This window comes from Kryptolebias marmoratus, linkage group LG2 (assembly GCF_001649575.2).
Source record: "Kryptolebias marmoratus isolate JLee-2015 linkage group LG2, ASM164957v2, whole genome shotgun sequence".
Taxonomy (NCBI): Eukaryota; Metazoa; Chordata; class Actinopteri; order Cyprinodontiformes; family Rivulidae; genus Kryptolebias; species Kryptolebias marmoratus.
The window spans coordinates 6,127,222-6,143,852 of record NC_051431.1 but is presented as its reverse complement, the minus strand read 5'-3'; the positions used below and the strand labels follow the sequence as shown (position 1 = coordinate 6,143,852).

The 16,631-nt window shown below is 38.9% G+C and overlaps 1 protein-coding gene and 1 long non-coding RNA gene across 12 annotated transcripts in view; one reads left to right on the top strand and one right to left on the bottom strand.

Moving 5' to 3' along the window:
• Nucleotides 1–578: 578 nt before the first annotated feature.
• Nucleotides 579–16,631, top strand: part of frya (furry homolog a (Drosophila)) — a 50,213-nt gene continuing 34,160 nt past the window's right edge. For 3 of the 11 annotated variants that reach the window (XM_017416308.3, XM_017416305.3, XM_017416304.3), the window contains exon 1: nt 6,223–6,698. In XM_017416308.3, the coding sequence (XP_017271797.1) occupies nt 6,518–6,698 (181 nt within the window). In that variant the 5' untranslated portion in view covers nt 6,223–6,517. Of the gene's footprint in view, nt 668–6,222; nt 6,699–10,020; nt 10,307–16,031; nt 16,318–16,631 lie in introns of those variants that run through there. The other 8 variants (XM_017416313.2, XM_017416306.3, XM_017416307.3 and 5 more) reach the window with 8 other exon arrangements.
• LOC119617958 lies at nt 14,887–15,537 on the bottom strand. Its single transcript, XR_005234455.1, has 2 exons — nt 15,061–15,537; nt 14,887–14,978 (listed from the first exon to the last, which is right to left on the bottom strand). It is a non-coding gene; the product is annotated as an uncharacterized LOC119617958 (long non-coding RNA).

Below are 16,631 nucleotides of genomic sequence, written 5' to 3'. Positions count from 1 at the left end.
ATTTTAATGAGACCCTCAGAAAGTAACAAATGGTTGTACCTCTACAACTGAAAAACTTTTTGAGTCAATCCAGTTCAAGATGGCTACAAAAGCTAAGTGAACTTAAAAAGCACAAAAATAGCTCTAATTCTGTTAGTTTTACAGACATTATACTGAGCTAAAATTTGGAGTGACATCCTCAGCACAGTCTTTGAGCACTATCTGATTGTGCAAGATCTGTCATCTGTGTCTGTCTGTTAGCAAAACATCTGATGAACCATCAGATTTAAATGAAAATATAGGTAATTGTTGTTTTAAAAGCAGCCACAATCCACTGCTTACTGTTGTTTTCTTATGAAAAAAAAGTGTGCCACTGTTTGGATGTCTGCTTTAGGCCTAAAACTAGGCAGAAGGCAGCAGCTGTGTCCTGAAAGCGGCTCACATGCCCCAGAACCAGGTCAGTGAGCAGATTGAAGAAAGCCGAAGCTTTGCATGTTTTTCATTATTCAGGAGGACATGAGTGGGGTAGAGGGGGAGGAGGAGTCTGTCTCCACAGAGCTGATGGAGAGACACAGACAGAGAGGAGTCCATCCTGACAAGTGCCTCTCCTGGAGGGAGTCTGAGGTCCAAATTCATTTTTTCTTGGGAAGTTGGGAGAGTCATCTGAAGTCACCTGCTGCCGTGGAAGGTATTTCAGTTTTTATTCAGTCCCTTTTGGAAATTAGAGTTATCATTTGTGTTTCCTTTGTTGTCTGATTTAAAGAAAAGGCTAAAACACACTAAATGTATTGATTATCAAAGTCCACTTGTCTATTTGGCAGCAAAACGAAAAAGAAGTTAATTGTTAAGCACAACACAAGCTTCTTTTAGCCTACTTTTGCCTAATAGGGGCACTAATCGACTAGAAATAAGGTGTTGATAAATTTATTGATGACAGCTAAAGTTTCCAGCTGACCTCTTCATGATCTTTACTTCTGATTCCTTCAGTGGAAAAAAAAGTGTGAAAAAGTTGTTCTTTTTATTTAGACACCAGGACAATACCAAGGGAAAAAACGATTTACTGCAAAATAATAATAATAACTTCTAGTTTAATTTGTTTGTTTGTTTTTTGTGTTGATCTTGTTTTCTACTTTTTGACCAAAAATAAAATTTCAAGAAAATGTGAGTCAAATAATCTGAGGACTGAATGTATTCTAACCAACTAGTCCTCAAATGTCACTGTTAGTCTTTAACTGTAGGATTACTTTATTTCTATTGATGCTTGCTGCAGACATACAACCACCAGTCAAAACAGTAGTTTTGGTTTAAACGTTTTAGTTGATAATTTGTAATTTTTTTGTGAAATACTCTCAGATATTTATGTGCACTTTTGTGAGAAGTTAGTGATGTCCGTTTGTGTTTGTCAACCCATTGAAATCACTTTTTAAATTCCATTTTCCATCTATCCATCCATCCATCCATCCATCCAAACAACCATCCATCCATCCATCCATTTCCTGCCACTTTTCCATGTTTGGGTCACGGGGGCAACACATTCAGGAGGTAAACCCAATCATTCCTCTCCACAGTGACACTCCAGCTCCCCCTGGGGATCTCAGGTAAAAGAAAATACATAATCCCTTTAACAAGTTCTGGGTCTGCCTCAGGGTCTCCTTCCAGTGGTATGTGCCTGGAAAGCTTCCACAGAGAAACACCCATGATGCATCCTAATCAGATGCTCAAACCACCTCAGCTGATTCCTTTCGATACCTAGAAGCAGCAGCTCTACTCTGAGCTCCCCCCAGATGACAGACCTCTTCACCTTATCTCTAAAGCTGAACCTGGCCACTCTACAGAGGAAGCCCATTCCAGCCACTTGTATCCGGGAACTTGTTCTTTCTGTCATGAGCCAAACCTCATGACCATAGGTGAGGGTTGATGACCCAGTAAATTAAGAGCTTTGGCTTTTGGTTCAGCTCTTTCTTCACTATGACAGATCGAAGCAACACCCTCACTACTGAGGACGAGGCCTAGACGTGTCCATTCAGATACTGCTCTAGTCTACCATCAGTTGTGAACAAGAATCTCAGATACATGAACTCATCCACTCATGCCTGTGAATGGCAGCCATCCATAGGCAGACTTACACTCGACCAGGAGGGAGTTTTCAACGACTTTAATGATGGAGGACAACCATGTGCAACAGGAAACCTCGGCCTGAAAAGGGAAACCGGGTCACCCTCCTGCTCAAGCCTTGGCTCCTGTGGCTTTGCCTGGTCAAGTCCAAAACAAACAGGAAGCCACCTCCACTTTCAGGGAGAGCTGTTAAGGTCAGATTATGATTAGTGTCTTTTCCGAATTAGTAAAAAAATGGAATTAAAAAAATAATCAAAGCTTTGCAACTTGTCAGACAGAATTTTAAAGAATGTTGATCTTTATCTGATCTGATCATCACAAGGAAGCGGCTGTCAGGTTTGCTTTATGTGAAGGAAAGTCTCACACTCACACTTGACTGTTCAGATGTCTTCACTCTTTATGCTGCACACTTCTGCTTATGATTGTGTTTCGTTCTGTTCGTGCAAAGCAAACAGAACAAGCTTGTTTGTGCCGAAGTGCTCCAGAAATAAAGTTGACTTGAACTAACTTGAGACTGTCATCTCTCGGGAGAAACTCAAACTCAGCAAGTTTTGTGTGTGTTAATGTGAACCAAAAATGTCTTTCAAATAAAAATAAATAAAACTCTGTCAAAGTTTGCTATTAGGTTAGCAGAGAAAAATAATTTTTGAAACAATTTTTTAGTCCTTTGTGGTCAGAGAGATTATGCATGGATATGTTTTAATAAGACATCTTCATGTGCCTTACCTTCTTCAGTTGTTTTTTTTGTTATGCTGAGTTTGTCAGACAGACCCCTGGGGTATCAACAAGGCAAAACAAACTGAACAGATGAAAAATACTTTTAGGTTAGTGTTCACTCTGCTCTACTTATTTACTTTAATATTTCCTTTCTCCGAAACCAAACAAATCTAACATTCATGCAAGATCTGTTAGATCATAATCACCTTACTGTAACTAAATATTCTCAATGTTCACATTATATTTCTTATTTCCCCTTCGTGTGTGTTTAGTAGGAAACCTCCTTCAGTGTCAGGCTGAATATAGGCAGCCAGGACTGGGAACAGGTGCCACTTGTTTGCAAATGATCCTTTTGTGTGCTGATAGGAGCAGGCTATGGAGTAGGTGACCCACTGAATAATGACACACCATGAGTAGTGTTTTTTGTACTTAGGTCTGCTTTTAGAAATTGTTTTTATGCAATCGTGATAAGTAAAAACAGAAAAAGTCAGGGTGGTTTTGATGCACAAACTTGGTGTTCAAATTTAACAGCCTCTGATATTATTTGGCATCTACTTGTCATTATGCAAATTCATTCTATTTAACAGAAAATGTTTAACCATCTTCCAATTGGTAGGTTATACATGCCAAAATTCCACCACTTTGAGTTGGAACAGTTTGCAGAAGGCACAGCAGCGTTCTGCACGCAGCATCAGTTCCCTCACTGAGCTGCTGCTCCACAGTTTCTGTTCAGGAGTCCTCCAGCTTTGCTGGAATTAACCCTCAGCTGGTCCGTGCTAACATTAGGGCCTGATATTTATTAATTATTCATTGCGTTCTGCTCTGCCAGAGCAAATCTAAATGTGTCTCACCATGGAAACAGCCTTCTGGCTCCACCAGAGGGTGTTGGTTTCAGAGGTCTCCAACTTTGTTTCCAGTCCAGGCCGCCCAGCGCTCCATGCCAAGAAGCAAAGTCAGGACAGTTAAACGTCAAACTTTGAATTTGTGTTCAATTTAAACCATAGTTGTGTTTTGGTTAGCACAAAAATGACCAAAAATTAGACAGGAATTGTTTTGTTTTTTTATTCTTTTTCGTTATTTTTACGATTATTATTATAATTTTTAACTAAAATTGAAGCACATTTGTTCCATTGAAAAAAGCAATGTTGAGTTTGCTTTTCTAAAGATGTAATTTTGTGTATGTTTGTTCAGTATGAAACACACAGTTAATATTATTACTATGCAATAATTTTAAAAGGTATTTAGAAACTTGTAATGTTTTTAAGTTATAAAATCTGTATTTAAGTTTAAAAGTAAAAAGCTTATCACTGGTGTTCTCTATTTGATACAGTTTACTCAGAAAAGTTAACAGGTACTGAAAACACTCCCACATGAAAAGTCTAATAATTAAATACTACAAATACTGTGGTTTGCTAAAGCTAAAATATAGTATTGTAGCACTGTTTGCTCTTCCTAATGAAAGCTGGGTTTCCTCTACAGTGATGGTGTCACTTGTCACTAGAGGGTGCACTGTTACTATAACATCATTCATCTCAGATATTTTGACCTTCCAGGTTTCTCAAAATTATTTTACTGTTATTTTAGAAAATCTTAAAAATGAGAATCCCAGCTAAATTCAACTTAAAGTTTCTTTTAGACACCTAAAAGTCAGAAGGCTTTGTTGAGATTGTATACAAGTGATGCCTTTAAAAAAAAAAAAAAACTTTCATGAAAATCATATTATGTAGGACCTCTATGTATACTCACCTAATGCCTGTCACCATGAAAAGCAGGCAGTTATATAATGTATTGTATGTTTGTGTTTGTTTGTCTGTCTGTTAGCAAAATAACTTCTGAACCAGGAGACGAGTTTTAATGAAACGCTCAGAACGTAATCATTGAATGTACGTCTACAACTGATTCATTTTTGGACTCAACCAGATTGATAATGGCCACCACTGCTAGTCCACCTTGGCCAATACAAAAATGGCCGTAACCTGGTCATTTTTACAGATATTGAGCTAGAATTTGGTGTGGTAGTAGCCGAGAGTCATTCTCAAAACACAATCTGAGTGCAACCAAATTGCACAACATCTACTTTGGCAATATTTATCAGAGTCTGTCTGTGTGTCAGAAAAATATCTCATGAATTTCATAAGATATTTTCCATTGGTTCAGTACACAAACTAGTGGAAAGTAATCACTGGATGTACATGTCCAATTGATTAACTTTTGAAGTCAACCCAATTCAACCTCAGCAAACACAAACACAGTTTGGTATAGTTGTAGCTGAGAATCATCTCCAATACATATTTTGAGCCCTAACAGATCATACAAGATCTTTGTTTAAAGTCTTGTCATAGAAGGAAGCAGATAATATGTATTCCTTTGAGAAATGCTTGTTTTATTAAGTATTTTTTCCCCTATAGCTTAGAATTTGCTTCCTGAACATCCAACATTTGTTCACCCAACTTCTCTTGACAATGTAAATATTTTGCTTTGCTTGTTGTTTGCTGTGACAACATGGTGGCGTTTCCTGTTGATCATGACTGACAGGTCAAAGTAATTCAGACTGTATTACTCCTTAGAGAGGTAAAAACATGATGAGTGTGCCATAACGGCTTTAAGTTTCTACTAGACCCTAATAAAACATAGAACGTGCTTTATTTTTGATGCCTTTTCCTTCGACAGCTCCTTGAGAAGTGACAGCTGAGGAAAACTAGGAAAAAAATGCCACCAGGGGCCTCTGCTTCTACAATTTTTTTTTGCTTCAGTCTGATATGATCAGTAGACTGTGGAACAGAGTTTATGTTTCAGAATGACAACTTTGATTATGGCCAAAGTGTTCTCTTTTGAAATAAAAACCTTTAAAAAAAGGTAAGAGTGGCATGAAAAGATGAGTGTGGGCTTGTGGTCAATGTTCTAAGTGTAGTTTTTTCCTAAAACAGAAAACGACTTCATGTAACGGACATACACTGGGTGTTTGTCTTGCTGATCTAGGTCAGACTTGGAAAAACTGGTTCATGTTGTAGGTGTGTCAAGTTAGTGGCTGGGAGACAAAAAAAAAACAAACTAAATTGACCATGAGCTGCTTTAGATTTGTCTTCACAGCTACTGAGAAAAGTACAGAGAAAAAGGACCTTTAGGAATATGCAGGTGTTTTGGTGCAGTTTTTTGGGGGAATCTGCTTGTTTGTCAAAGATATCGGAGTATGAAGAGAAGTTTATTCTGCCAGGAGCAAGACATGTCTGTTAGAGCTTTGATGTGTATACTCCAAGACAAATACAGGATACGTATTCAGGACTGCCTCATGAGCTTGCAGTAGGCAGGGATGTTAGAGCTGTCAGAGCAGCCTCCCTAAACCTCTCCCACCCTCTTTAGTCATGACTTTGCCCCTCTCTTCTTTGCCTTCTTGCCTTTTTTGCTGAAAAGAGGAGGGGCTGCCTGAGTAATCCAATACCTGCCCAATTCATGAATGTTACTGTTGCTGAACTTCCCTGACAAGTGCAGAGGTTAAAACGCATCAGGAGACTGAAGCTGGGAACATTGGAGGCATGTGAAACGTCTGGTGAAAAGGCATCTTTACACGACTGGACATCGCTGCACTCAAAGAAAGAAGTTTGTCAGGAAGAAACAGAAAGGGGACAGAAAACTGAAGAGAGTGGAAAAACCAGATGACTCCTTTAGAGGAACTATAGAAGGACCTACGGGCTTCCTGCCATCCGACATGTCTTTAGAGGACAGGGCTGTCAAAGTCATGGCTAGGAGTGAGACAAATTGTCCTGAGGAGTTGGGTGAGGTTGTCCTTGGCCACCTTGCCAGCTTGCCTCTGGATCCATTTCCACCCAAAGACTTCAGAGGGAAATTCAAAAAGATGCGCCAGAAAAAGAGGCCCACCATTCTCGAAAGTAAGTACTGTTTTTAACTTAATGAAGCTGTGGCGATCATCTTGAGAACTTGAGTTTTTAAATCTGTGAGCAATGTTAAAAGTGCAGTGGACAAACGGTCCCAGCAATTCTGCCGCTATTTGCATCACACTCTGAAATTCCTCATCTCCTTGTTGTATGTGTCACAGTTACGGAAGAATCTGTTGACTTGTTAATAATGGACTCAGACAGATGGGAAATGAACTTTTTTATAAGGTTGACCTCACAGTCGCAAATTAGCTTTCCCCAATTTTCAAAGATAAAACATGAGAAAAACAGCAATAACTTTACAATAGGAGACCAGAATATGTGAGGCAGATAAAGAAACGATGGGGGAAGAGGAAGAGAAGGAGGGAGTTTCATCCTGATAATCACCAAAATGGCTCAACTGGACAGACATACCTCACATTCCTCAACTCCACAAGAGCTTGATAATGCTTTTAATAAGTGCTTAATGTGTTACTTGCTTTGTCATTTAACGTTAACTAAAGAAAGATGTTCTTTGTTGCAATCAGGAAACAATTTTTGATTTATTGTTTTGTCTTACTGGAAGCTGAAAAGCAGTCAAGAAACTGCAAATATTTTGAGAGTAGCTGAAGTGATTTCCCTTTTTTTAAAAAACAGACACATATCTTACCCAGTTTGCCAGCACATTGTTGCTGCTTTGTGTTTGGCAGCAGTTGTACTGACAGGTTTAGACATAGCCAGAAATTATGTTGTGCCACAAACATCGTCTTTACGTTTGTTCATTGGTATTAAGTCTGAAATTTTCATTCCACTTCTGAATAATACTTCAACCCTGATACTGACTTCAAATATTTGTTTTATCTCAACTGACAGTTTAAATGTGTGTTTTAAGAAACTTCTCTCTACTCTTAGAGGCGTGTAAGTTGTTACTGTTATATAAAAGATGAAAAGCTGTCTTTTAGAACAGGAAAGCCAAAAACCTTCTGCTGTCACTGGATTGGATAAAGGAGATTTCTGAAAAAAGGGAGTAAAACTTAGTGTCTCATATGAACGATGGACATTTATGGAATGCAAAACTTCTGGCGAAAAAAAAAAAAAAAAGTTTAGACCTGAAAGTGGAAGTTTGTTTTAACATTAATATATATAATACTGAAATCTTTTTAGAGCTGTAACTTGAAAAGTTTTAAAGTTTTTTGTTTTTTTTTTTACTTCTGCCTGTTCAGCAGCTTTATTAAAGAAAAAAAAAAGCTAAAATTATTCATCTGGGGATTTGCGTAACTCCTTGCCCTTTGGAGAGTTCATAACTCGACAAGTCAGGCACACCAGATAGATGATAGAGAAGTTATGAAAGTGAACTCTGTTCAGAGGTTTTCAGAGTTACAAAAATTCAATTGGGCTGATTTCCTTCAGTGAGAAATGTTTCGGTTACCATAATAGGCAAAGCATTTACCCAAAATGATGATGGATTTACTTAAAGCAAATAAAATGTGCCTGAATTTTCCCAGATTTTAAAAAGAAACAGAAACATTTTCTACCAAAAACAAAGTCAGTGTCAAAACATTATACAGTTACAAATTTAAAGGTTTATTGTGATTTAACTGATTAGTTAGTAGTTGATGTAAGCTGGAAAAAAAGGTCAGAGATACAAGCAACATTTCTTTAAATACATTTTAATACTGTTAGAAAAGATTATCTCCCAATCTAGAACAGTATTTTTTTTAAAAAAATCAAAGTTTAAAGTTTTTTTAAAGTTAAAATAAAGGTTTTTTTTGTTTTTTTTTGTTCCTCTAATATTAAAGCTACAATATTGTCATTTTGATAAAGGATTGTTCTGACAAGGGGTTTCATTAATCAAATAAAAAAACTTCATGAAGGTGCTTATTGATCTGATATCAGTCTAAATTAACAGGACAGAAAAGTTTGAAAAGTAACCATCAAAAACAACTGCAGCAGTTTTTACATTTTTTTTATATGGTTACCAAAATAAAAATATTTTACAGGCCTGTATATAAACAAGGCTTCTGAGTGCACTAAACAGAGATGTGTGACCTACATTGTTGGTGTGGCTGCAGTCAGAACAACGGAGCACTGAAATGTTTGTTGAGCTTCTCCATCACGGTGTGTTATGTAATGACGCTCAAGTGGCCGACGCTGGATGGACGGACAAAACTCTGACAGGATTACACTAAGAGAGTAGGAGGGACTGAGGGGTGGGGTTATAATCCATGTGGTTAAGGACATTAGATTTTAATATCATAAAATCTGACTGTTTTATTTAATTTAATATTACTCTCCTCAAAATCTCCTTCAAATTGCTATATTTTTGTCTTCTTATGCTACTTTGAGCTACCATACTTTTAGCTTTTGGCTGATCTTGTGCTATTTTTAGTGTTTATCTAACTTTTTAATTTGTTTAACGTGCCTTTTGATACTTTTAACTAGCTTTTTACTACTACATTTAGGTTTTAACTAACTTTGTGCTGCTTTTAGCAAACATTTTCACACTTAGTTAGCATTTTGCTACTCTTAGCTTCTAGCTAGCATGTTGCTACTTTTAAATAGGCTTTTACTACTATTGCAACTTTTAGATTAAGTTCTGCTTTTTTAGCTTTTAGTGTTCTGCCTCTTAGTTTCAGCTTCTTCGGCAGATTTCAGCAAAGTCACTCAGCTCTCAGCATTCACAGAAAATGCAGTTTCTCTCATTATTAAATGGCATCTACTTTATAAATGTGATAAACTGATTTATGTTATATTAATGCATAAAACACTGGACTTTGGGTTATTTAAAGGACACTGTATGATGCTACAATGAACACAACAGAACTCTTTTTTTCATTTAGTGACCCTTTTTTTTAAATTAAATAATAAATTAAACTAAAATGCTGCCTTGGTTGCTGATTAATAAAACATAACTAGCTGTGTCTTCCAAAGCAAAATGTCTGCAGAGCAGGTTAAAGAACAACAGTCCTCTCCTGCTATAACTTTACCTGCATCCAGTTAATGACATCTGCTTGTTGACCACTTCAGATGTCTTCCAGGAGATTTAATGTTTCCTGCACTCTCCTGATTCTTTTGTCGGTGTTGGTGGCCTGTCAAATTTTGCCAGTCATGCTGAAAGACACACAAACCCAGCCCAGTCATCATCATCATCATCAGGCCCTGCGTTCAGACACACAGTAGTTATTATTAACTGTGCTGCGCTAAGAGGATTGCTTCCTGCACTTTCAGCCTCCGCGCAGTTATTTAAAGGGACGCTTTCGTTGCCACCCACTCCCACAGCTTTGCAGAGACAGAGAGAGATGTGGAGAGAGTGTGGAGAGGGAGAGGAGGGGAGAGACACGGGATTGATAGCCGAGCACAGGACACAAGAGGAGGGGTAAAGCCGTGCCAGTGTTTTCTCAGGGTCTCGTCAGCACAACATAGTGTGCGTCACGGAGGGGTGACAGCAGGCTGGTCCCAGCTCAGCTGCTGCCTCTGCTGCTGCTGCTGCTACTGCTGCTACTGCTGCTGCTACTGCTGCTGCTGCTGCTGCTGAAGGGAAACCACAGCAGCCATGGCCAGCCAGCAGGACTCAGGATTCTTTGAAATCAGCATCAAGTCCCTGCTGAAGTCGTTGAGTGGAAGTGAGTAGCAGTTTGTCTCTTGTTGTTGTTGTTGTGAGCAGCAGACTGAGGCTGCTGCCTGTTGCAGACTGAACTCAGTTTTATTGTGCATTTAACCAGCAGCTGCAAACTCTCTGTAAGAGAAGAAGCACTCAAAGTTTTATGTCATCTCACACCTCTCAGATTATCCCGAGCGAGGTGATTCTGCATCAAGGTTCTGCTGATTCCGAATACAGCTTAGTTTTCTTTCACTTGTCAACGTAAACAGCTCCTAATAAATGCAAGGACACAGTAATAGGATTAGTGGAGGTTCAGCTTGGTTACATGTTCACAGCTTCACTGCTTTCCACTTCAACCCACTAAAGACCCGCTTCTTTACACTGTTCTGCTGTATGTGAGGTAAAGACAAGCTACAATAATATCGACAGAAAAGGAAATTAACCGAAAGGGTACTTAAGAGGTTTCATTTTATTTTAACAAAGCTCCATCCAACCTAGAAATTACTGAATAAAAACAGAAACCAATGAAACTGGTCTGACTGTTGACTTTGCTGAAAGTTGTTGAAGAAGCCGAAACTGATCCGTTAAAGCTAAAAGAAGCAGAACACTGGCTGAGAAGTGTAAATCACTGGCTTAAAACGTATGGAAGCAAAAAGCTAGCTAAAAGCAAAAAGTAGCAAAACAGTAGCTAAAAGCTAAAAGTAGAAAACTGCTAGCTGAAAGTATCAAAATGATGATTAAAAGTACCAAAAGACTAGCTAGTATTTAAAGTAGCTAAAGGGTAGCAAAAACTAAAAGTATAAAAGTGGTAGCTAAAAGTATCAAAAGGTTAGATAGTAGCTGAAAGTAGCAAACAAATAGCTAAAAGTAACAGAAGGGTAACTAAAAGTTATAAGAGTCTAGACAAAAGCAGCAAAATGTCTAGCTAAAGCCTAAATGTAGCTAGTTAAGCTAAGTTAAGTTAAATATTTGGAAAAGTATAAAAGTTACGAAAATCAAAAGTCGTAGCACCCACCTCCTGAATAAACAGAATTTTTTGATGTATGAATGGCTACAAAACACAAAGTATGCAGAAGTAGCTTGGTTGAAAAAACACAGGCAAGACAAAAAACTAACAACAGAGGAAAACAATAGAGTGAATGCTGAATTAGCGATCACTCAGTAAAATTAAAAAAGAGAAATGTGACAGTGTCCCCTCTCAGACAGTCAGATATATGTATGTATCAGCTGAATCTGTTTGTAAAGAGATACCACAGAATAAGGTGTCCCTGCCTACGTGTCCAACACTGAGCCATCTCCTGATGATATTGCATAATCCTCACAGTAGGTCACTTTGCTGAAGTGATGAAGGCCCTGGCAGCCATTGCATTGCATCAGCATTTAACATTTTCATTAAAAACGCACTACTTTTAATCCCACATCTCAGCTCATGCTTGTGGAAGGTTTTATGTAACGGATAATAAAAGTGTCAAAAAAAAAATTGTGAATGATCTAGATGAATCTGAACACTGCAAGTTAAATATTAGCTCATATAAAAAAAAATAAGTGGACATTATTTATCTTTTCATTGTTTAATCTATAAAAGCATCTGGTTTGTGTTTGTGTCTGCAACTATCAGAATGTTTTCCTGCTGTCTGACCATCAGATACTGTTTGCACTGTGGCCACGTTAACAGCCTCAAAACCCTTCAGGCACTGGTCTTTGACAGCTCTGTGTGTTCAGCGCCTATAAAACAGTGACAAACAGCAGCACAGAACTGCTATTGTGCAGCTGCAGCGTCAGGTCTAGTGTCCACATCGCCTGAAGGCTGGCCCTCCGTCAGCCAATCAGAGCAGGAGATGAGCCAAACACAGTGAGACTCCACTGAAAAGTAAACATGTTGTTCAGGTGTGATTCAAAGTCATGAAATACTATTTACGGACTATAATATTTTAATATAAATAAGTATTCTGTGTGTAATCACATGATTGACGTTCTGTGCCAGTTTCAGATCTTTATTATGTTTCAACATGATTTAGCAGCATGCTGGGCAAGACTTCTGTTCTGCTTATGAAGAACAGACATTTTGGTAGTATCTATTTATCCAAATGGGAGTTGATTTTGTTGAGCTTGTAAGTTGGTTAAGTGCAGGCTTTTAAACACTTACTCAGTTATATAATTGGCCTGAAATGTTTTCTCACAGCAGGCAGCCACACACAGCATGATGTCAGCTCGCTGAAACGCTACTTAATAGTCAGTAGTTTGAGACATTTAGTTCAATCCACTGAACCGTTTTCTCTGATTTCTTTAAAGATTCAAACTGGCCGTAGTATAATAGTTTTGATATGTTGCTTTTTCAACTCAGACTGCAACCACTTTATGAGAAATCCTTCTGCGAAATAAAAGCACTGGATTGTTGAAAGATTGCATATCATGCGATGTTGCCTTTCAGGCCAGAGTATTAAAATAAAATCATCTTAGGCTGAGAAAGGACAGTTATAACCATTTAGGTCAAACCTTGTAAAGCATGTTATGTGCGATCTCATGCAATATTGTGAGATCTTGCGTGATGTGTTAGCACTCAGAGAATGTGTTGAAGATGACTCATCTGCTAAAACACCAGATTTTAGTTCAATATCTATAAGATCGACTGCAGCCATTTTTGTGTTGGCTAATATTGATAAACTCTGGTGGCCATCTTGACTTTGGTTGACTGTAAAATCCAGCGATTACAATCTGAGAGCTTCATTAAAATGTCTCCAGTGGTTCATGAGATATTTTGCTAATGGGACAAATGAACACACACTCAGACACAGGCAAAACCATAACCGCTTGGCTTTTGTCTTTTTCTTGTCGGGTTTGGGGTTTTCTTTGGGTTTTTTGCATTCTGTTTATTGTTTTCATGTTTGTGTTCAGTTATCTTGTCTTAGTTTAGTTCTTGTTACTCGTGCCTTTGTTTTATGTCCTCAGTTACTCACTTGTCTCTCTGCCACGCCCATCTCCACCTGTCAGCAATTTGTATCACTCACCTGTGCCCACTTATCTCATTATCTTCAGTGTTTTAAAACCCGGCCACTTTCTCCACCACTCCACTGGGTCATTGTTCTGCTCTGTTCGTTCCTGGTCCTGTCCTGTCTGTTTTGGTTCCTGCCTGAATTTAGGATTTTGTTTTTGTTTTCATGTGCTGCCACATCGGCTTTTGTTTTGTTTATTTAGTTCAATAAATTAGTTTCCTTTTAAGATGAGTCTGCTCTCTGGGTTCACCGCCGTTGTCTCCACCGATTTCGACACTTCTATCAAGTGAAGCTGTACATGAATTGTGAGATTTAGAGACTTTTTTAGTTTAATTTCTTATTTTTATTTTTATTTTTTTTCATTTTTTAAGTTTTAGTCCATGTGGCATATTTTGATACTTGCAGGGACTCTGGCTCATTTCCTTCTTGTGAAATTTGGCCTAAAGCAATCAACAGCTTACTGCTTCTCCTTTTGTGGTGACCCACTTATTCTCCCCCTGGAAAAAATGGTAAATATTATACAGCAGGCTAGAAAAGTGTATTACATAGTAGGTTTCACTTTCTCTTACTCACAGATAGCGGTCTCAGAGTTTCTTACTGTCTGAACAAAGCCTTCTCACAGCTCTGTCTTCATCCTGGAATGTGTAGTACAGTTAAAGAGGTCAGGGGTGTCTAAATATCCACCCACACTGTTCACAAACAGCTGCTAAAGTGGCTGTTTACTCACTGGGAATGTCTCTTAGGACTACAATATATGATTACATGTCTGGGTCTATGTGAGCAAAAGACACACTGGTTACTGTTTGTTTTGCTTTGTCCTCTCAGAAGCACCACCATGCTCAGGGTGTTTCCAGTTTAGCAATGATGTCATGCATGCAGTGGCCGACCTCCTTGTTTGCACAGTCACATGTCACATCTGAGTCTTTGGATGGAACCGGGGGAAGCAGAAAGGGCTTTGATATGGTTACTTTCTTTATCTTTCTTTCCCAGTTGAAGTCATCGACACGGGAGAATTTAGATTAAATGGAGTGCTGATTTTATCTGGTCATGTTTTTATTGTTTTTTTCGTTGTTATTTTGTTTCATTTTGGGGTTTTTTTTTGTGTGTCTTTATTATATTGTTGAGGCCTGGTAATTATTAACTGGGCTGTCCACAGACTCTTTATTCCTGGGATGTTCCCTAAAAATCTTCGCCTTTTTGACTGTTGCTCGTAAAAATTGAAGGCCTGGCATTCCTAGCATTCATGAAGGAACACATATCGCAAATGTTGGCATTTCATTATATATATTTGATCAAACCTTCAAAATAGCATTATGCATGATCTCATGCAATATTGTGAGATGACACACTTGGAGTGTGTTTTGAGAATGACTGTCAGTTACTACCACAACAAATATTACCTCAGTGTCTGTAAAAGTTATGGCCATTGTTGTCTTGGTTCACGTTGACTGGCTCTGGGGGGCTTTTTGAACTGAATGTCAAAAATTTAAACAAAGAACTTGGACAATCTGTTAGTGCCAAAAGTATGTGTTGTGTATTAGTACTACCACTGTCATGTTTGGTTCCAGTTTACGAACCCACATGCACGAACACAATCAGGAGACGCGTATGCAAACAATAATAAAGTTTATTGAACAGAGGGGACAGGGTTGGGGAGAAAAACACGGAGCAGAAGTCAGGAAGGGATAACCAGTTCAGCCACTGTCAACGAGAGGAAGCGGTTAGACTCCTGGGAGGTGGAGGAACATATAAATATATATATGTAGAGGAGAGAAAGGCTTACTAGGAACAGATGGAAGCTCACTTAGGAGCAGCGACAGACCCAGGGCGGCGTGGAGAGGTAGTGAACCGTTGGAGGGCGGACAGGTAAGACAGACTGAGTGGGGAGCGAGCTGGCGGCTGGTCGTGGTCCGGAACAAACGATCCACAGAACTTTTCTCTCGAGAAAACTCCGGAGGAATCCAGGTAGACCTGACGAGAAGGAACAAACACAGGAGGCGATTATCTCGGGAAGATACACAGCGGGCCTTACTCTGGAACGATTTGTTACCAAGGTGAACAAACACTCAGGCAAGGAAGTGTCAGCTCGCCGCTTCTTAAATATCCCCAGCCTCAGTCAGCAAATGCGCCACAGGTGTGTCTCCGGGTTCAACCACACGCTTCTCCAGGGGCTCTGCTCCTAGGCGGCATCTGGTGGAGGAAGTGGGAAGCGGCAGGCTTCCAAAACAAAAGAAAAACAAAACAAACCACCGATCCTGACAACCACAATGAGTTTTAGATCAATATCTGTAAAACTGACTAAGTTATAGCTATTTTTTTGTTTTTAAGATAATTCGTCTGTAGCAGGCATCTTAAATTGGGTTGATTCCAAAAGCAAATCAGTTGTAAATGTACATCCATTGATTACTTTCTGAGAGTTTTATTAAAATCTGTCCAGTGGTTGATGATATATTATGGTAGCAGACACAAACACAGACAAGAGAAAAACATTATTGCAATACCAGAAGTTGTTAGTATACTTTGGTGAAGCAGATCTTAATGAAGAGTGGTGTTTACACTCTGGTGGTCTGTACCTCAAGCTTGAGATGTGGAGGGGAGGGGAGGGCTGCTTTGTAAATATAGTGTTTACCCAGGGATAAATATAGTCACTCAGCTATGTCACCATAGCATATTGGACCTCATCACTGTGCAGCTAAAAATTCCCGCTTGCCCTTCCCTGTTGGAAGGCACCAGTTGGTCACAAGGCTGGAGAAAGTCATTGCAGAGGGAGCTCAGACAGACAGAGAGAAAGAGATCTTCTCTTCCAAAGACTACTCCCACTTTTTAAATCACACCTGCTGTTGCGTCTGCACACCATGGAAACAATATTCAAGAAAACAGATCCAGCTGACACACAAGACATGGAAACTGGTGGATTCCCTAAGTGAACGTTTGTTGTGATTCAGGAAAATCCTGGATACCATGTCCTCTTTCCCTACTATGGACGGCCTGTCTGTGTGCTGGAATAAGTCCAGCGTCATCAGCTTCATCAAAGGTTTGGGTAGGTGCTGAGTTGCCCCGAGTGAAAGAAGCCTGTTCTGAAAGCCATAAAAGGTTGCCACACATGCTAAGCATTCCTTGAAAGATATTCAAATACTTTGTGTTGTGAGAAGACCTGTGGGGGGGAAAAAACTGGTATCAAAGCAATTCTTCCGCCTTTTCTGAAGCTGAAGTTTGTTCACCCTCTGTCTCTTTCTTGTTCTACACAGCATGTGCCAGTATGCAAAATCTGAATTCTGTTTTCATTTTATTGTTTAAGTGTGCCATTTTCTTTAGCTACATGTAAACATACAGGTACAAATAATTTTGTTGGTA